At 44.2% G+C, this 21,782-nt stretch overlaps 2 protein-coding genes across 2 annotated transcripts in view; both read right to left on the bottom strand.

Moving 5' to 3' along the window:
- Positions 1-19,408, bottom strand: part of SLC38A3 (solute carrier family 38 member 3) — a 46,262-nt gene extending 26,854 nt beyond the window's left edge. Inside the window, exons 1-4 of the mRNA XM_069966532.1 lie at positions 18,847-19,408; positions 1,023-1,138; positions 837-915; positions 499-614 (exon numbers count right to left, since the gene is read on the bottom strand). Coding sequence (XP_069822633.1) covers positions 499-614; positions 837-915; positions 1,023-1,111 — 284 coding nt within the window. The 5' untranslated portion in view covers positions 1,112-1,138; positions 18,847-19,408. The remainder of the gene's footprint in view (positions 1-498; positions 615-836; positions 916-1,022; positions 1,139-18,846) is intronic.
- Positions 1-20,994, bottom strand: part of GNAI2 (G protein subunit alpha i2) — a 150,184-nt gene extending 129,190 nt beyond the window's left edge. Inside the window, exon 1 of the mRNA XM_069966535.1 lies at positions 20,949-20,994. The gene's annotated coding sequence lies outside the window, so the exon portion shown is untranslated. The remainder of the gene's footprint in view (positions 1-20,948) is intronic.
- Positions 20,995-21,782: the final 788 nt, after the last annotated feature.

Genomic DNA, 21,782 nt, shown 5'->3' with positions numbered 1-21,782 from the left:
ATGGGTGCACAGTCCCATACACCACAAGGTGAGAAGCACTGTGTGTTTTGACATCTTTCTATCATAGCCAGCATTGCCTTTTTCAGCTACAAAAAAGTTGTGCTACAGTAGCTCTTCTGTGGAATCGGACCAGATGGGCTAGCCTTGTCTCTTTACATGCACCTTTGAGCTCTGGACACCCAAGACCATGTTGCCGCTTCCCCAGTTGTCCTTCCTTGGACCACTTTTGGTAGATACTAACCACTGCATACTGGTCACACCCCACAGGACCTGCCATTTATGGCATATCCTAAAAAGACATCTAACCATCACAAATCGTCTCTTGTAAGATTCTTTGCCCATTTATCCTGCTTCAAAAACATTCATTTCAAGAACTGACTGTTCACTTCATTGATCAGTGGTCCTTGTTATGGCTGATCAGTGTATAGTAACAATGACAACATCTATGGGTGGCTTTTACAGTGACAGATACAACAATATACAATAAAAGACACTTACAAGAAGAGAAGAATGCCTGTGTTAGCCATTGCATATGCTAATCCTAGGATGCCGCTACCCATGATGGCGTTACTTAGGTTAAAGATGGACATTCCGAACGATGTCTTCCCTTCGAACTGTGAGGAAATAATCGTAAGAATTGTAATTTCTGTCTAGACGGATAAGTATAAAATTAGAGAACATTAATAAAACCTGCTTGGGGCAGGGGATGCTTGATCTGTTACTGCTCTGAAATGCGCTGTGGTCAGTAATCAGATCCCGAGCTGTATTTCTATCCCGCCAATTATCGGATCCATATATAGAGGATCATGCCCTCATAGGCCCTGTTGGTTACTCACATCTGTAAATCGCTGTTTCTCTTTTCCAGAGACATGAGGTAGGAACTCTTCAAGCTCTTGGTTTTCTGGTCCAGTGTAACTAAATAAAACATATTACTGTGGTTACAGGGTGCAAAAGTGGTGTAGAACCCCCCCATCCCACCTTTACCTACGTTGGGGTGATTTAGACGACAGATCACATCTTACCTTGGCTCTGGTGTCTCTGTTCCCAGCATTCCATTGGGTTTTTCACAAAGCCCCATGTTTACCATTTCTGTCTGCAGAGGATTCTCCATGGCCGGATGTCAATGTCACTGACCACACTGCAAGAGATAAACACTGGTCATAAAGCCAGACACTACAGGTGGCGGTGGTGCTTGTGTATGTGTCTGCTTACACTCCTCTGCTCCTGACGCTTTCTGCTCCCTGAAAACAAACAAGATAAGGAGGGCGGTGAGGTACGAGCAGCGCAGGTGACGGAGCCGGAGCCATGCACAGTGTTTCCCACACATACAGCTCTACTGTGTCCATAGTGCTGTGTAGATATAGCAGCCATATCTTACTTTCCACATGATGTTCCTGTGAACATCAGTTAAATTACAATCCCATAATGCACCTGGTGCCTGCCTGCTCTGTACAACACAGCAACCCAGTCCAGGCCTCAACTGCCTCCTCAGTCATAGCCAGAAGAAAGGGGACCATGGCCCACTAACAACAGCATGGGGGACAATGTTAAGAGTTGTAGTCCCAGAAGAGGAGACTGGAAGTCAACTGACCAAGCAATACATTGCTATTGTGCAGATTAGCCCCAAAATACTGCTGGGGTCACATCTAAAACAAGACCACCAGAGACCCTCTAGTCCCTTACCTCAGCTGCTCTCATGTTTTTTCCTTTTCTTTGCTTACAAAGCTCCACTGTGGCCCCCTCCCCCAATAATCCCTCCTTATAAATCCCCACGACGTCACAGTGCCCTCCCATAATTCTACCATTCATATCCTGAGCTACTGTGTCTTTAAGAAGTGTTGACTAGTAGAACTGAAAACAAAGAGGCATGTGAGTACAATGTGGATTCCTGTTTTACAGCTACAGGAGATGAGGCAGATACAACCAACTGCAGTTAAGTAACAACATACGGGGGGACTCAGAAAGGATGGTGTGAAAGTAAAGGCAATTTACTAGAAGTGACTTGAAGTGAATAGGAGCTGAAAAATCGCTTTAAAGTAATACAACATAAGAATTGTATAAATTTGATATTTCTGTAATTGTACTGAATAAAGTTTAACAGTCATTTATTTCACACAATTACACCTATTAAAATCTCAGTAAGGGCCCTATTCCACCGGATGATTATCGTTCGTATAATCGTTAATGATTAACGATCTCAAACGACCGCTATTGCAAAAGACACTCATTTCCATGGAACGATAATCGTTACTTATGATCGTATTTGCAATAGTTCTTTCTTCGCTATTGCGTTCGTATCTACTGCAAACGACCGAACGACGTCTTATTCAATGCGAACGATTTGCGAATGTTTTGCGAATGAGCAACGATAAAAATAGGTCCAGGACTTATAAAGTGATCAATGATTTCTCGTTTGGTTATTAATCGTTAACTGCATTTCAACCGAACGATTATCGTTTAGATTCAACCGATTTAACGATAATCTGAACGATAATCGTCCCGTGGAATAGGGCCCTAACTCAGTAACATTGATGGATTTTTTTCTCCTTTGTGGAACAAAATTTGCAGTACGGCTGTTGGATAGGGCCGCTGCCATTAAGGAAATGCATTATGATGGTCAGCAACAATGTTTACACAGGTGGTACGTATCAAACCAACATCTTTATGATCACCAGAACCAAAGGTTCCCATCAGTGCCTTCTGCCCATAATGCATTCAGGTGCCCCCTTTTCTGTTGGTATGTGAAGCATACACATCTTACCACAATAATGGTGATTTATTAGGTGGCCTTCTTCTGTTGCTCCAGGGTCCAGTTCTAATGCTCACATGCCCCCTGTAGGTGTTTTTAGCGGTAAATATTCTGCAGGGTTGGAGTAGGCAGGATCACAGATGCTGGCTGCCATTTATCCTGTCACCACTTCACTGGTTCTCCTTTCTTGCACTCCTTTTGGTAGGCACTGACTATTCACTTGTTGCCTAATACATAATACAGCTGCCATTGTTAGGGGACAATCAATTTATTACACACATTCCCCAGCACTGTACAGAGATGTACAAAGTAATGGCCACACTGGCATCCACCATGGAAGTCCCCACTTCTGTCATTACAGAAGATGGCATAGGTTTTTGCGTATGACACGCCACCCCTGTGGTGATGTCATGATAAGAACGCAATGTTCCAGGCTGACAGAATAGTCAAGGAGTTGTGAAAGCAGAACCTTTGCAGCCCCTGAACTCACCCTGACCCACTCCTCCCCTCAATCCCTTGTTTCTGTTTGACGGGATTTATCTGATCAAAATCCACTTGTATCCGGAAAGTCAGGTGTCACCTGGGTTGGCACCAACTATGTGTGAAGGGTCCTGAATCAGCGTAAAGTACTAACCTGTGACACTGTGTATATCAGTGCCAAGCAACACATGCATATATACTGCCCAGGTGTTTATATACACTGTCTATATATACTACCCCAGCGTCCATATACTGCCCAGAAGCTCATACTCCATATACTGCTCCATAGCTTCCATATTTTATAATACATAAATATATATATATATTTTATAAATACATAAATATGTATATATATATATATATATATATATATGTATAAACTATTTTTATTATACAGTGAACAAACTTACAACATTGTTACAATGCCATAGTTTACATGAAAGCATAACAGAAAATTGTGAAAATATATAGACAATATGTTAACAATAGAGCTCATAAAATGCCCAGAAGCTAATATATACTGACTCGGAGTTCCCAGAAGCTAATCTTTACTGCTCACAAGCTTATATATACTGTACAGAACTCAAATATACTGCCCCAGATCTTATATAATCTGAACAGAAGCTTAATTATACTGTCTGGAAGCTTATCTACTAGAAGAGCTCATATACTGCACTGGGACCTCATATACTACCCAGGATATTGTATACATCCCAGGTGTACTGAATAGGGGCTAACATAGCAAAGCGTGACAACTGCCCAGTGGCTTATATAATGCTTGTATACTACCCAAGAGCTTATATACTGCCTATAAACTCATATATAGCCCGGGAGCCCATATACCACCCAGGAGCCTGTATACTCTCCAGGAGCTAATATATCACATCGGGAGCTTCTAATTTGCATCAGACTGCATATATTGCTCCAAAAGCTCATATACTGTAAAGGAGCCCATGCATGTAAAAGCCTGTATAGTTCCCAGGCGTCTATACTTACTGTCTCCAGCTAATATATAAAATATAGTATAATTTATGAGATCATACAATGTATTCTGCCCAGAAGCTCATCTATTGTATTGGACACCACTGCGCCAAAGCTCATATTTTCTAGGCACCCATATGTTATCTAAAAGACTGTATACTTCCCAAGAACTGCTGCACAAAAAATGTACAGCCTAATGTACAAATGTACAGCCTGAGGCTGGGTTCACACTACGTAAAAAACACGGCCGTTATTTCCAAAATATCGTCCGTTGTTTGCTCAAATACGGCTGTTGTTATGAAATACGGACATGTTTTTTACGTAGTGTGAACATAGCCTCAGCATGATACAGCATTCTGGAGGCCACTTATGCTGCCTGGGAGCTCATAAACTGCCTAGATGCCTGTATACTTCCCAGGAGTTTATATATACTGCTCATAAGCACCACACCGAGCTAATACAGGGTCATATATTTTGCCCAGGATCTCATATACTGCCTGGGGCCATGTCACTCAAATAAGGAGGAATATAGACCAGAAACAAAGCGTCACTGTTCCAATCATTCTTAACTGCTGCTACTAATACCAGATCAATGAAACATTCACCGAATTTCAGTACTTTTCCAGAAAGTGCAAATTAAATGTCGCCAATTGTCAGCAAATCACAAGAGACGCCAGGGTAACCGGCGTCACAGTTATCGATCAGGGTTTCTGGCAATCTGCTCCCACAACAACTTGTCACTGATGTCGAAACCTAAACAGTGAGGTTAAATGGAGGCAGAAAAAGACCGATTATGAAGAGGCTATGTAAAGAAGTGGGTACAAAGTGTGCAGACACATATATACCATGGCCTTTATATATCTCCACATCCAGGTGAATGTAGTCTGTAGATAACTGTCACCAACATGAGGCTAACTGAATATGATCTTTTGTTCCCTAATATCGGCCTCTCTTTTTAGGTTTTATTCAGATGTAGCTACAAACCACATGGGGCAATTTGAAAAGCTGTGGAAATTTGCAGTATAGCCTCACTCTAACTGCTGCAACCTAATATACCCGTGTAAGGCCAACTAGCCCTTTAGGAACCTTCTGCTATTTTTGCATTTAGAAGTTTTACAGTTTTATTATCCACATTTTATAAGTTCTGTTTTATAGAGGAGAAGAATTTAAAGCACCATATTTCCAAGAAGAATGCAATCAGCGGCACATCACTTTAAAAAGTTCACCTTTATTTCATCCAATAGTACAGAGCAGAACGCAGAGGAACGCTCACTCCCTGCCTACAAACGTTTCGCACTATCATGCTTGGTGGCGTGAAACGTTCTTGGGCAGGGAGTGAACATTCCTCAAAGCACAATATATACATGCACTGGGCAGGAGGGTGCCAGACTATAGACCCTATTACACCAAGTGATTATCAGCCATTACAGCTGGTAATTGTCTTCAACATGCTGAAAAATTTTTCAACGAAAACGACAGTCTGCTGACTGCCGCCAATCCTATGGGATCTAAAGACATTGAGGGAGCACCTCCCGCAGCCCCCCTGCTCTTATCTGCTTGCTGTTGGCCCGTCTAATAGCGCTGGCAGCGAGCGGGGAACGAGGAGCAAGCGAGCGCTGATCTGACAGGTTGGCACTGGCTTGCTCCTGCTGTAACAGGGGCTTATGTCTCACACATTGTGCCCAACCCTACAGGCTTATCTGGAATGGTTGTGGGAATTATATGCCCCAGCACTGGACAAGACTATTTTTGCACAACAGCACCTGTTTCATAGCATGTAATCCCATAGATTTATTATGTCATGGTGTTTTAGGCTATGTTCCCACACAGTATTTTGCAACCAAAACCAGGATAGAAAACACAGAAAGGCTATGTTCACACACTGTTGAAATTAAATCGATGGCTGCTATTTAATGCAAATAATTGCCATCATATATTGGCTGTTATATGACGGCCATCCACTCAATTTCAACATTGTGTGAACATAGCCTTTCTTAATTTTCAATCCCCCCAAAGCAAGTCGGAGTGGGGACCTGGTAAAGTATGTACCCGGGCCGCAGGGGGATACAGGCGCTGACTTTAACATACTCACAGCTGGATTGTCAGTATGTCATCCCATTGAAGAGAATGGGAAGGTACCCGCAGAAGATTTCGCTGCGAACTTGCAGCGTGAAATCCGCTGCGGGTACAGTATGCGTGGAACCAGCCTTACCATATTTTCACACTCAGTATTTTGCTCAGTATTTTTTCATACAAAACCAGGAGTGAATTGAAAATACAGAAACTGTGTAACTCTATTATAGTTCATTTCTGGTCAGTTCCACTCCTGATTTTGGCTACAAATACTGTCCAAAATACTATATGTGAACATAGCGGTGTGTATAGGGTGTGTATAGAGGCTCTGTATATTAAGTATTACTGGTGGAGGCCATTTGTTGACTAAATGCGTCTCTCACAGCTGAGGGTTTGCTACAGTATATCCAATGCAGACAAACCTCTGTTAGTAAACACAGCCATATTCTCTTTCATGTCCTTATAGTTAGTTACAATGTATGAGTCCAGCTAAGGCCTCATTCACACATTTATAGTTCTGTCCACAATTGTCACAAATCCTGGACTGGACAGGTTTGGAACTACTGAGTGAAAACCACAATGTTTCTAGTCAGTGACTGCAAGCATAGATTTTGAAAAATGATGAAGGACTGAGGCACAGGAATAATATATGCGTCTGGCCGCCATTACAGATTTTGTCTATTGTCCTTGTAGTATTCATACCAGCAGAGAGCAAGCGGCGAATCTCTACCATACCATCCAGCATTCACTATGGAGCTCAGCTATGTTAAACTTATATGCAGAGACATATGATACCTCAGGACACATCCTCAGCCTCCCACCCCCACAACGCTGTGACCTAATTTAACCCTGTCTTGTCTGTAACTGGGTGGTAGGTTGGTATATGAGCTCCTTAAGCCCAGCACTGACCCCATTCTGTATTTATAGGAAGGAATGGCTGCCAGGGAAAACCTCCCCCCACCCAATGACGCAGAGCTTGGGTACATAGCCCAGCCTGCAGCGCATAGATGCTGATATTAGGATCCTTGTGTTTTTTTCCACTGTCAAAATAGGGAATATAAACAATGTGAGCATATTCTGGAAGTGTGCAGCCCTCCTGCCCAGAAGAGCAAACAACCAGAGCAACTGCAACACAACATAATCACTTCCTATCACTGAGGGACAAAAAGCGGTATAAGAGATCAGTGAGGACATCATAGACATAACATAATGACAGAACACCGTCTTGTCAGCTGCGACTTAGCACATTGTTCTCCGAATAAATCATTGGGTAGGAAGTCAGTATATGAAGTATTGCACAAGCAAGGAATGCTGGGAGATTTTAGCTTTGAAGCCGGCAGAATTGAGAGTGTAGCTCTGGAGAATATAACAGAATGTATATAACTTCTATATGGAAACTGTAAAATGATATGGGGGTTAGCGTATATAGTTTTTCTCTGGGACTCCAAAGCACAGTTTTCTGGAAAATATGACAGCCACATGCTGGAGACCACTGCCCTAAGGTATTAAAGCAGCATCCCACTACCGAACATTGAGACACGGACAGTGTAGACTCCACCATTGCTGCATTCTTCCCAGACTTTTTTTTCTCGTTCTGCCGACTAATGGCAAGTGAGTTCCAGGAAAATGACCTCTGACTTTTGGCTATACAAATTCTATTTATATCATCTCCCCTCCTCTCTCACCTCAGAAAACTCAAATAGTGGACATGGCCTCCCTCAACTGACCTGCATCCAAATCACGAGCGCCACAGGCAGACATTCATGTGCCAGTTGTCATGTTTGCAGAGAAAGAGTGACCTTCACCACATCTACCCTACGCTAAATAATAATCCTCACCTGCCTACAACTTAGACTCGTCCACCATACCGGCCTCCTGCAGCATCACCATCGCTATCCTTACAATGTCTGCCACCCCTGAACTCAATATCACAGGTGACATAGAGAATGAATCTCCATAAACATCAAAGTCTGTGTACACAAATATATTACTTATCCTGTACTGATCCTGAATTTCATGAATTATACTCCAGATCTGCAGTCAATATTCTGCTGGTGAAGTCACTGAGGGGGATAGCCAAAAATGTTTATATTTTAATGGGATTTTAATGTTATCCGGACATGCAACACATTTTGGAACATAACAAGTGTTTGTTTAAATATCTGATGCTGCTTTCAGACCCTATAGCCACCTATAGAGTGATGGAGAAGAGAAGGAATTCACAAGAATGAAGGCCATGTTTCTTTTAAAAAGTTGGGCAGAGTGTGGGTCACTTTTAACATCAAAGTTTGCGCATTTTATTTGATTATTTCCCCTATTGTGTACATAAATAACATTATTTGTCCTGTACTTATTCTGAATTAGAACTTGTATTACACTCTAGGACCCATACCTATCATTAGTACAGGGGCCATATTTGTGTGTGTGTGCCTTTACTTCTATGGAAGTTATGAAAACAGCTGAGCAAGTGTGACTCATAAAAATGAATGGAGACATACAGGGTTTCTTCTCGACATGTAACAGCTGCCTCACCAGGACTAGTATTTATGCTTGACAAGAAAAGATGTGTGTGAAGTATCAGATGCAAGCTAGCCAAATATACCAGCAGCCCTACTGTACACTATAATGCCACTAATGACTACACCTTTTAACTATGACCAAGCATACTGAAGAACAGTGAGATGTCCCAGGTGGGGCACATAGGGTTAACCTTTATGAGAATTCTGCTGCGGATCTAATTAAGGTAACAAACCCTTATATGATCACAATGGAAAACTACTTTAACAGGCTGATAAGACGCCTCATGTCCTATTACTTGGTGAGTCACTTATATAGAGTGCTTACCAATCCAGAGTCAGCAGTGCTCCACCTCTCCTCCATATGATAAAAAGTAATAACCCCACATACATAAATACAGATTAGGCCTCATTCACAATATTTTTTTTCTGGTACATTTTATGCCAATGTATACCGTCCCTTGACCAAACATAGTCTACTCGTGACCAAGTTTGGTCTATTTCCTGAAAAAAAGGGGAAAGACTGAACATATTCATTACTAGACTAGGTTTGTCACTGTGGTTATAGTTATCATAATCTAAATCCCAGGGCATGGATATGGGATGTAAAGCATGTTTGCAATTTACAATTAAGTTTCACTGTCATTTCAAAAAACTTTTGACATGTCGGACAGAGAGTTCCTGACTAATTGGAAGAAATAGATGGGAGAAGACCGCTCTTCTCTGACTTTCACATGATCAGCCAGACTCATAATGTAAGTCTATGAAGAATACTGTTTTCACTGACACAGAGCGGGGAGCGGACCATACACTAGTGGCTTGCTTATATGTGACTTTATTTATTAATAATTGACAAATTATTTCTGGAGTACCTCTTACATTAAGATACCTCTTTAAGATACATTTAAAGTGTCCATACTATAAATTTAAATTCACAATTTTCAAACTGCTTTGAGCTCAAACTATCTGGTTCTCAACCAGTATCTTCAAGGAAATTTTGCTTTGGAACCACTTGCTCAGATCTCAACCATTTGTTCGGCAGGCAGTCTCGCAGTCTTGTATGAAGTCCGCAGGTTACAACACACCGCAGGTTACAAATAGTGACAGTGCAGGCGATGTTAGTTGCCTGCCCTATGAAGAGTGGGTTGTGAGGGTCCCTATGGCATTATTGTGTTTTACACATATAGTACTGTACTGCAGTGATTACATTCTTCAGTATACAGGACCAGTAGTAGCGATTGGTGGATGCTGGAATCAGTTTAACACATTTACATTACTTCTTTTGCAAAAAAAAACAAACAACAACTTGTCTTCTAGAAAAAGGTTGTACCACTGTTCAATAAAACAGTCTGCAGCCACCATTAGAAGGTGCATAATGATTATACAGTACAGTATAATAAATCTGTCTTCTGTGAGCTCCATCTTGTGGTGGCTGGAGGGAAATTTTATCATTTACCTTTATGTCTGCTAAGGAAATTGGAGCTCTGTATCAGTATAATGAAACTTCAACCTTATGGTGAAAGGACATCACCAGATTGATTGCTGTTCTCCCACTGTCACTGATCATGTTTCACCAGTCTGAATATGAACTCGTGTGTAGCCGCAATGATATTGTTCACTAAATGATCGTACATTTAATGGTTGTTCAACTATCAGCCGGTCTCTAGCAAATGTTTATGGCCACCACAGGATAAGGGAATGGTGGCTTGAATCAGTAGACATGCTGGTTTTTTCCAGTAGGGCCCCTCTATATAACAGGTGCAAAATAACCAACAAACCAAAGACAGATGGTGATCACCCTCACAAAGCTCATGGCGGCTACACTGAACTTTAGCACAATATTTGCATTAATATTGAAGCACTTGTGGAATGTGGAGTGTGAGGAGGCTCTGTGGGGTGAGGGGATATATCACAGGTCAGGCTGGGAGGACCAGGGCAGTCATCCTTCATATATACATGTATAAATTGTATCCCTCATTGGGGTTTACACAGGAAGACCCCCGCATATCATGACCCGGACAAGTGGCAGGATGCAGTCCTCACTGAGGTAAAGAGACAGCAAGGTCCGTAACCTGTAAACGCTGCAGTGTACACGGGGGGTAACAGCAACAATCTGCCCTGCAGGGGAGGCAATAATTATCAGCAAGAATAACAAGGAACGAAACTGAAGAATCTTCAACATTCAGCAGAACATCTACAAAGATCCTTCACCTCACAAGAAGGCCAAGGTGGCCCCCATATAATATCCAGCCACATCCAACACAATCTTCAGAATAAGACTATATGACTATAAGACAATATGACAGCTGAACCCCCGGCCCCCCAATTCTGTATGTAAACTCTAATCAGGTTCCTCCAGACACTTGGTCATACATGGCTGCATTTCCACCCTGTTACTGTTGCTGTGACATTGGCCCTGGCACCACTGCATTATTGGTCATTCTCTTGATGTCAGGGATCTGGGAGCAATGTATACGTCGGCAGGTGCAACTACGAACAAAATAAAGTTACACCTTCTACCTGACCAGTGTAGAAAACTGCAGAGATCTGTAAACACAGATCATCATAAAAACCTTAGGGCCTTGTGTAAAACATTCTATTGTCAGTTCCAGCCTCATTGGGATTTATGAGCATGCTGCAAATGTCACTTTACAGCGAGGTGACATGTCTCCGCACTTCTGCCATTACTGCTCCTTCTACATGTAAAGCACATTTATCTTACATGAAAACGCCTGTAAAATTCTAGAACAAAGTTTTTTCTACTGGCGTATGCAGATTCTAACACTTATCATCACCTTTACGCACCGTTCCGTAGTCATATTGTTAGTTCTTTGGCCCACAGCTCATTATGCTCCCTCCAAAGCCTGCACTTTTAGTAATTATTTTCTAATATCACATAGCTGGACAATGTGAGCACTCACACTACAGTGCTATAAATGATGTCATAGTATAATTTAGTCTGTAGCTGATGGCGCTATGAATGAAGGGGCTAATGACACTATAGATGGGAGGAAGGCGGTTTAGATTTAGGTTCCATAGGTGATAGTGTGAGACGTTACAGGTAATGGTCAGTACTCATATTACCAACTGAGTCATAAGGATCAAACAAACAATTTGCTGCCTCTGACGTTGGGTATTATTTCTGTGAATGGGAGGATTAATGTGTAACCTGTTGTAAATGTAACGCAGCCGCTGCTGTGCATGATGCAATTGTGGACTCGTGTGTATCAGCCAAAACAATCAGAATAATAAACAATTCAAGGCGCATAATAAGGAACAGCAACGTGTCTAAGGGGTTAACGGCCTACGACCCCTTGTGATGTCATTTGGAATATTATAGGGGTTATGCATCATGTGGGGCATTTGGGGGAGGGGGGGGGGGGGGGGTTCTGGGTCCTGATCCTTAGCCTTACATACTAATGCATGGCTTAAACACAGATATTACTGGAAGAGGCATTGTGTTGTTGTTGTATCAATACTTTTAGTGTCTGCAAGGAAAAATATTCCACTACCCCTTACATTCCCTGTGCTGCTGCCATTAGGGAGCCTTTTTGAAGGTTAAAGAGATGTCCATGTCTCATCCTTGGTATAAGGCCGACCTGTAGAGACTAATGAGACAGCCACGACACCCCGGCCATACACATTCCATACAGGATTTAGCTGACAATAGACATCTAAGTAATAAGCCTCCAATAACCTGCATGGTCAGTATGGATGTATGTTCCTGGGGGAGGACATTGAATGCCGGCATTGTTTATTCTTTGACTTTGGTTTCCTCACCATTTAAAAGATCTCTGCTTGCTGACGGTGAATGGATGCTTGTTTTCAGACCTAATCTCACAACTAAAGCTTTGTTACAATATATCAGATCAGACAATTCACTGGGCCACACACATCAGCAGCACAAATCCCTCCTCCGCACTGGTAGTTTGTTACAATGTATCATTGCCAGTCCAGTGTAGGAGTCCTAGCAGTTCAGCTTACAGAGGAGTCTGTGGTTAAGGGGTTGATATAGAACCTATCATCTGCAGTAACTGAAATAATTGAATCCCTGGTTCTCACACTATTTTGCAGCTCATCCTGGCCTACATTCCTGTCTTGGCTTGTGAGATCTAAAACCTCTGGAATGTGAGAATGTTTTCAAGCAGCATCTTATAGCTCATCAAATGCAGGGGTATATCCCCTGTCTGTGGACCACCCCCAGTACCACCAGGGTGCCACCTGTTTAAGGACCACCTCCAATACTGGCTTCAAAGAGACACAGCTTCCCTGTCCGTGGTACCCCCGCCCCTCCAAAAAACGGCTTCAAAGAAACACCCCAGGACTGACTTCACAGCCCCCAATCTGGGGATATATATATACATATTTGTTGTGTATGAACTTGGTCATAGTACAATAAAGTCCATTATTGTCATAGTACAATAAAGTCCATTAACATACCAAGAGCAACAGATATCTATTTACCAAATGTATCTGTACCAGGAGCGTAACTAGAAATGGCTGGGCACCATAGCAAACTTTTCATTCAACCCCCCCCCCCCCCCCCGACTAACCACATACCCGTCATTTGTAGTCATTACCTTTAACATTTAACTGTAAATACTTGTCTAGAGTGCTTGCAGTTAAAGGGATATATGCAGCACCCTGAAGGCCCGCTTGGCCATTACGGGCCACTTGCACTGGTGCTGCAAATAACGACGGTTCAGGGGCCCCAGATGCGGCGGGCCCCGTAGCAGCTGCTATACACTTTTAATAGCTGATAACCAATTGCTTGTTTGGCCCTTGTCTGATATCTTCACATATCTGTATGCTCAGATGAGTGTCAATGCCACTGTCAGCTACCTATCTCCCTTCGGGTGCCATCACACACACTGGATCCGCAGCGGATTTCACGCTGCGAATTCGGTGGGTGTGATGGAAGGTTATGTATGCTACAGCCGGCGGGGGGGTTAACTTACATACATGCAGCGGGATGCCAATCCAGCTGCAAGTATGTGTTTTCATTGGGATGAAGGAGCACTGGATCCACAGCGGATTTCGCTGCAAATTCGCAGGGTGAAATCCACTGCGGATCCGTTGTGTGTGAAGGCACCCTTCAAGCGTTATTCCCATCCCAACGAATATACTTAAACTTGTAGGGCACGTTTTTTATTAAAAAAAAATTCTGTCTATTCTCTCTATACTGACTTATACTTTGCTGTCAGAGATTATATGGGCTGTCCTCCAAGGTTTCTCTCACCCTGTCCACAATCTTAGCTGTTGTGTAAAGGCCATTTTACACTGGGTGATTATTATTAATGACTATTCCTACAAGTAATCATGCAGGCATTACAAGCAAACACAGATCTCTCTGATATCGCATCTCGGCCCTTGTAAAAGGGCCTTAACCCCTTTCCTCTCTTTGCTGCTATCTCTAGAGATTAGAAAGTCCATCTGATCTATCTTATGTTTCCCACAGTAGAAGCTAAAAGTTTATTTATTCTGCAATTAGGACACAAATCATCAATAAATTAAAAAAAAATATCAGGGCAAAGGTGTCCATAGCCTTTAAAGGGGAACTATCAGCAGGTTAGGCAAATCTTACCTGTTGATAGCTCCCTATTGCGCACTGGATAACCGCTTTAAGTCTCTTACCTTTATCCTCAACTTCATTTTTGTGCAGTTTTAATGTAGCCCTTTGTCCGGTAAGGTCATTTGAAGTATTGCCCTACCCCCAGACCCCAAAGCATTGATCTGTCCCCGGCCAGCCCACCTCTTCTAATGATTATCAGCCGGAGCCGCTCGCTTCATAGTGTGAACTGACAGGGTTTCCTATGGCCGCAATTCATTTCTTTTCATTATTTTTTCTTCACCGCTTAGCTTCAGTTGAGTGACAGCTGTAAGTGAGTGACAGAGGCCCCTCTGCTGCCACCAACATACAGTACATGTTGGGAACTGCAGAGCTGTTTAAGCCCCACAGTTCTCAGACCCCTACTCTGATCAAGTGCTGCTGCACACTATACAGAGCAGGGTCCACCCCCATGTAATATTATTAGAATTTACAGTACACAGAGGGAGGCTGTCCGTCACGATCGGGTTCGGATGGACTCGAGCATGCTCAAGGTTCGTTCATCTCTAGTCACCACCTTACTGCTCCTCTGTAATAAACTAATAAAATGAACTCCTTAGTACATTTCACATACTTCTCTGCCCTGGACAGATACAATCCTCATAGTATTGTATTACGGATGGACAGCTGAACTCTTAACCCTCCTGCTGTTTGGCTGAATACTGCACCTAGCATTACATCTGAGGCCACAGGAACCAATATGCTAGAAAACTCATAGTTAGAGATGAGCAAACCTCCAGCATGCACCCAAGCGTTCGGCATCTGATTAGCGGTGGCTGCTGAAGTTGGATAAAGCCCTAAGGCTATGTGGAAATCATGGATATAGTGATTGGCTGTATCCATGTTTTCCAGACAACCTTAGAGCTTTATCCAAGTTCAGCAGCCCCAGCTAATCAAATGCCGAACGATCGGGTTCGGATGGACTCGAGCATGCTTGAGGTTCGCTCATCTCTACTCATAGTCCTCGTACACATTGGGGGAGATTTATCAAACATGGTGTAAAGTGAAACTGGCTCAGTTGCCCCTAGCAACCAATCAGATTCCACCTTTCATTCCTCACAGACTCTTTGGAAAATGAAAGGTGGAATCTGATTGGTTGCTAGGGGCAACTTGGCCAGTTTCCCTTTACACCATGTTTGATAAATCTCCCCAATGTGCATAAATACATTTACTCCAGGTCTTGAAGGACCCAACAACAATAATTTAGAAGACTTTGGGTCAATTTACACAGAAAGACTATCTGCCAAAGATTTGTAGCCAAAGCCAGGAACAGACTACATTCCTGGCTTTGGCTTCACATGTTTGGCAGATAATCTGTCAGATAATCTTTCTGTGTAAATGGACCCTTTTACTGTCCTGTCTGAGAGCAGGATATGATAGGGCTGAGCTATGTGTATATAGGTTTATGTGATATAAAGCAGGATTTACAGGTAAAATGCAAGACTGTTAGGAAAGACAGAGTCCTGGTTATCCAGTCTGTGGCAGCTGACTGACAGCCTTCAGTGTACACACACTGATGGTGCGTTTACACAGAGAGATTTATCTGACAGATCCTTGAAGCCAAAGCCAGGAACAGACTATAAACAGGGAACAGGTCATAAAGAGAAGATTGAGATTTCTCCTCTTTTCAAATCCATTCCTGGGTTTGGCTTCAAAAATCTGTTAGATAAATCTCTCTGTGTAAACGCACCATTACACAGAGAGAGCTGTCAATAAACCGCTGTGGGCAGCATAAACTGGACTTTTGATATTTACTAATACATCACAGAGCTCAGCTTCTCTCCATCTATCTGACAGATTATCTGACAGATTCTTGAAGCCAAAGCCAGGCACAGACTATAAACACAGAACAGGTCATAAAGAAAAGACTGAGATTTCTCCTCTTTTCAAATACACTTGTGGCTTTGGCTTCAAATATGTCAGATAAATCTCTCTGTGTAAAAGGGCAGCAAAAGTCACCTGAAAAGGTTTTCTTTTTTTTTTACCAGGTCTATACCCTGTAAGCCAGCTGTTCTAACACAATGCAGCAGTAGCTCCTAATCTCTAGACCCTGCTGTGAGCATTACATTAACATATATGAAATACACTGCCACCTGCCAACACAAGATTAACCATTCCCACAGAATGGTTGATAACAGAGAGCAAAACTTCTATTAACCCACGCTAACCTTTACCTGTACCTGTGTTACTTTAAGAGAATCTTTAAAACTTTGACTACAAGGGATAAAGTAAAAGATTATGTCTCCCAGGTAACCATGGTTGATGAACCACCCCACCCCCATTAGTCGCTATCCCCTAACCCCCCCCCCCCCTCCGTGTATGAAGAAAAAAAATCACGGGACTCAATCTGTGGATGAAATTAAAACATCAAAGACTTTTCTGCCTCATTTCCACTAATCTCTTGTGCAGATTATTGGGTGCTAATCTCTCATATTCCATTAATTACACATCTCCTTGTCTAATATTTTATAATCTCCTTAGGGAAGACATAGAGGGGCCACACATGTACCTTGTACATACTGGGGTGAGGGGTCAACTCAACTACACAACATGGGGGCAACCTCATCTACTGGCCATGGTTCTATATGGATTGTACATTAGTGACAGAAATGTTAAAGCATTACAGTCATTTGAAAAACATTTGTCATGTCACACAGATATGTCAAAAGTTTGATGGGTGTCGGTGCTGAGATCCCCACCAGTCGTTACAAGGCAAGGGAAGTGCACAACTGCAGTGTTTTGTAGTGGCAGTATTCCAAAAACTGCTGTGTGTGATTCCAGCCTTACTCCTCAGCTTGTTGCTGGATCTGACTGATTGTAGGAGATGGGTTCCATTTTAAGGGTATGTTCACATGTCAATTCTTCGGGCAGATGGCGGATTGAGCTTGAGACATCCCATTAAATGGGACAGACTGAAATTCAAGCAGAGTCCACTGCGTAAACTCTGCTGGAAATTCTTTACCGATTCTGTAGTGTGAACACACCCTAAGGGACAGCCCCAGCAGGTCTACAAACAGACGATGTGATCGGCGCTTGTTTACAGAGCCTTCACACACCTGGATCATCTATGCGGCCAGGTTACACAAACAATCGCTGCATCATTAGTGTGGCCCTTTCTAGCAGTCAGCTGTCAGCCGCACATACCCTATTACACAGGTGTGTCTGGGAATTTTTTTTAAAACCCAAAGGCTGATAACTGCCCCATGTTATAGGGCCCTAATGGTGTGTTTACTCAGACAGATTATTGAAGCCAAAGCCAGGAATGGATTTGAAAAGAGGAGAAATCTCAGTCTTTCCTTTATGCCATGTTCCCTGTTTATAGTCTGTTCCTGGCTTTGGCTTCAAAAATCTATTAGATAAATCTCTCTATGTAAACACACCATAAGTCTCTTGCTGCAGCAAGTTGGGCAAACTGGGAAGTGAAGGGCAACTGTTAGGGTATGTTCATACTGAGCAAATGGGGCGAATTTCACCTGCTTCAGTGCCAGACCACATCTCTATGGGAGGGCTTGCACGCTTCCGCTCTCCACTCAAAGAATTGACATGACATGAATTCCGCCCCATTTGCTCAGTGTGAACATACCTTTATGGAGCGATCAGTGGGGGTCTAGTCACTGATCAAAACTTTTGACATGTTAAAAGTTTTTTTTTTTTTTAAGTGAGATTAATGCTCTAACCCTATCACTCGCCACATCCCACAGACCATGAGTTCTGGCTGATTAAAGTCTCGGTATGAGTATGGCCAGTCTACAGACACTGATATTGGTCTGATTGGTCAGAAACCTCCTTACTACCCTAGTGGATTGCCAGCCAGGCCCTGGTCCCAAGAGCTTACAGTCTACAGTCTAGGGCTAATCATGATCAGCAGCAGGACAAGTAGGTATTGCTCCAGGTATGGGTTCAGACTACGGAATTCTCGTGGATAAATTCCATGGAATTCAGTCGCCTGTACGCGCGCACGGCCGCCGGCTCCATAGACACCATTCTATGGGCCAGTTGATTCCGCAATTTTTTCGGTGGAATGTGGAATCAGCCGGCCCATAGAATGGTGTCTATGGAGCCGACAGAAAGGCGCGCGGCCGTGAGTGCGTTCTAGCGACGGAAGTTATCCGCGAGAATTCCGTAGTCTGAACCCACTCTAACAGAGCAGCAACTCCAACAGGTCACAGCCAGGACCTAATACTACAGACACTCACCTGGGGGTAAGACCCCGGGGGAACCCCCCCTTATGTCTGCTGATACATCCCATCCTGGTCAGCACTGATACATACATATACACCATATACAGCTACAAGTCTAGCCACAGCCTGACCAACAGCTCCCTGTATATGCAAGCTGCGCTGACCATGTGCTCTCAGGTCAGCTGTACAACTCTCCATGGCCATGTGCCTACCCCATCACCACTATGTGCTCCCCCATACACCGGGGTCTCTACTCACATGTCCGTGTAGGTCTCTTCTGCAGAGTCCCGGAGAGAATGGCAGTCCGGTGCTAGTGAGCAAACAGAAGCTGACAGGGGAGGCGGGGGGCACGGAGACCGGCAGGGGAGGCGGGGGGCACGGAGACTGGCAGGGGGCACAGAGACCGGCAGGGGAGGCGGGGGCACGGAGACCGGCAGGGGGCACAGAGACCGGCAGGGGAGGCTGGGGGCACAGAGACCGGCAGGGGAGGCTGGGGGCACAGAGACCGGCAGGGGAGGCTGGGGGCACAGAGACCGGCAGGGGAGGCTGGGGGCACAGAGACCGGCAGGGGAGGCTGAGGGCACGGAGACCGGCAGGGGAGGCGGGGGGCACGGAGATCGGCAGGGGAGGCCGGCAGTGCGGACCCGGTCCCCGGCAGGAGAGGCTAGGATTCGGTCAGACTAGCAGAAGCGGCTGGGGCACCGACGGAGTGGCAGTGGAGCATGTGGGCACCATCAGGGGGGCAGTGAAGGCTCGGACTCTGCAGGCTGGAAGTAGAGGCTGGAGCTGACTGGTAGTGGAGGAGACTGGGGTTGGCACAGTTACTGGCAGAGTATTTAAAGCTCCAGCGCGCAGTGCCCGGGCTCCGGGGGGCCGCACCGTTAATGATTGCCGGCTCCGCCCACTGTCGGGGGGAGAAGGGGGTGATGTGAAGGAGGAGAAGGAGACACTGAGTTACTGTGTCCGTACACCTCGCATCACCCCAACCCGCACCTCCCTGCAGCGGCCACATATAGACTGGATGTAGTCCTGTAGGTGGAGGGAGAAGCTGCACACAGGGTACATAGACATGGCTGGATGAAACACACTATATGGACAGTCGTAGTCCTCTCCATAGTGCACAGCTAGTTCTCATTCTCTCCATTTCAGAGAGTGGGACCAGCTGTGCAGTTTGCTGCTAGTGCACACACAGGTACTTACTCTATGACTTCTCTAGCCAATCACAGCACACCACAACATAATCGGCTCTGCTATGCCATGACATAGTGCCGAAGAAAGGGCAATGGACTGAGCAGGCTGACACTGTGCTGGGCTGATGATCTATGATGTAGGGTAATAGATGGCAGGGAGGGGAAGAAGTAGTTTCTGATGCACTTGTATGGTGCTGTGTGAGCAGAAGGGGGAGAAACAGTAGCATTACAGTACAGAGCTCAGAACCTAAAGGGGGGCACTATGGCGATACAGCAGTAACTTTATAAGTGGTCAGAGAGTAGAGGGAAGCTTTGATTTTCTTTTGTGGAACAGTGCGGATCATCTTTAGCAGCAACCTGGTCTAGTTTGCGGGTAAACTGTCCTAGCTCTCTCCCAATCTGGTGCATAGAGCACATGGTAAACCCTGCCCCCACTACCTGTCATTTCTCCTGCTCTGTCTGTTACTAGAGACAGATTTCCCCTGACAAATGGCTGTGGACTGCAAATTACAGGGAAGTGAGATGCCCAGTGCCAAGACTGCTGAGGTTTTTTTTTATTTCATAAAGTGATTTACAAATATGATAGGAATCACAATGGCTAATAAATAGGAGGGAAGCTGAAATAACAATTTACATGCAAGAAAAACACCCACCTGAAGGTGACATGCTGGAGCAATGGAGGCATGTAATTGCAAAATAACAAGGCAGCCCCAACATTGAGATATGAATGATGACATATAAATAAAAAGCATAACCAATGCATAAATCATAAGATGCATCACAGTAAAACCATAACTACCAGAATCAACAGAAACACATAAAATCAGTTCACAGGTTTAAGCCATAGAGCATGCGCAATGCAATAATCCTGTATGCCACTCTTGTAAGTAACTATAATCATGGTGAAGGTGGGCACCACAAAAATATAGAGAGCAAATAATAAGATGTGCAGGATGAGGGTGCCGGCCACTGCCCTATGAAAAAACTGTAAATAACCCAAAGAAAAAGAGAACCTTAAAGGGGTTGTCCGGCGAAAAAAAATTATTCACAGAATAACACACATTACAAAGTTATACAACTTTGTAATGTATGTTATGTCTGTGAATGGCCCCCTTCCCCGTGTTTCCCCCCACCCACGCTAGACCCGGAAGTGTGGTGCATTATACTCACCGCATGTCGTGTCGTCCACGGTCTCCGATCGTCAGCAGTGACGTCTTCTTCGGGAGCTTGGCGGATCTTCCCGAGTGCCGGCCGCCCTCTGCAGCGTCATCCGAAGCTCAGCCGCGATTGGCTGAGCATAACTGTGCTCAGCCAATCGCGGCTGAGCGGCTGATGACGCGGCCACGTCATCAGCTGCTCAGCCGCGATTGGCTGAGCACAGTTATGCTCAGCCAATCGCGGCTGAGCTTCGGATGACGCTGCAGAGGGCGGCCGGCACTCGGGAAGATCCGCCAAGCTCCCGAAGAAGACGTCACTGCTGACGATCGGAGACCGTGGTCGGCACGCGACAGGTAATGTATAGCGCACCACACTTCCGGGTACACGGGTGGGGGTGGTGGGACACGGGGAAGGGGGCCATTCACAGACATAACATACATTACAAAGTTGTATAACTTTGTAATGTGTGTTATTCTGTGAATAATTTTTTTTCGCTGGACAACCCCTTTAAGGTATGTAAGTGAGGCGCGCACCTTTAGTAATTTATAAAATAGCTTTATTAAAGGGGAACTCCAGGTAGAGGTTAAAAAAATGAAACTTTTGCAAAAGCATATAGCATTACTTACCTGTCTATCCCAGTTTTGAAACTACCAAAAATCCATTTGTTTTGGGGAGGGGGGTGTTCTGTATTGTGTTTCTGTCCTTCCTGGTTGAGAAGTTCCCAGAATGCAATGCTTTCCCTCAGCTGATCATCACAGTCCCCCCCATCACAATCAGTAAAATTAGTGCTACACCTGCTTCTGGCCATTCAGAGATGGTGAATCACTCAGGGGATTGGAGGATCCA

Source organism: Dendropsophus ebraccatus, chromosome 4 (genome assembly GCF_027789765.1).
Source record: "Dendropsophus ebraccatus isolate aDenEbr1 chromosome 4, aDenEbr1.pat, whole genome shotgun sequence".
In the NCBI taxonomy this organism is placed as follows: Eukaryota; Metazoa; Chordata; class Amphibia; order Anura; family Hylidae; genus Dendropsophus; species Dendropsophus ebraccatus.
Note: the sequence above shows the minus strand (reverse complement) of the source record. Positions and strands in the feature narration are given on the sequence as shown.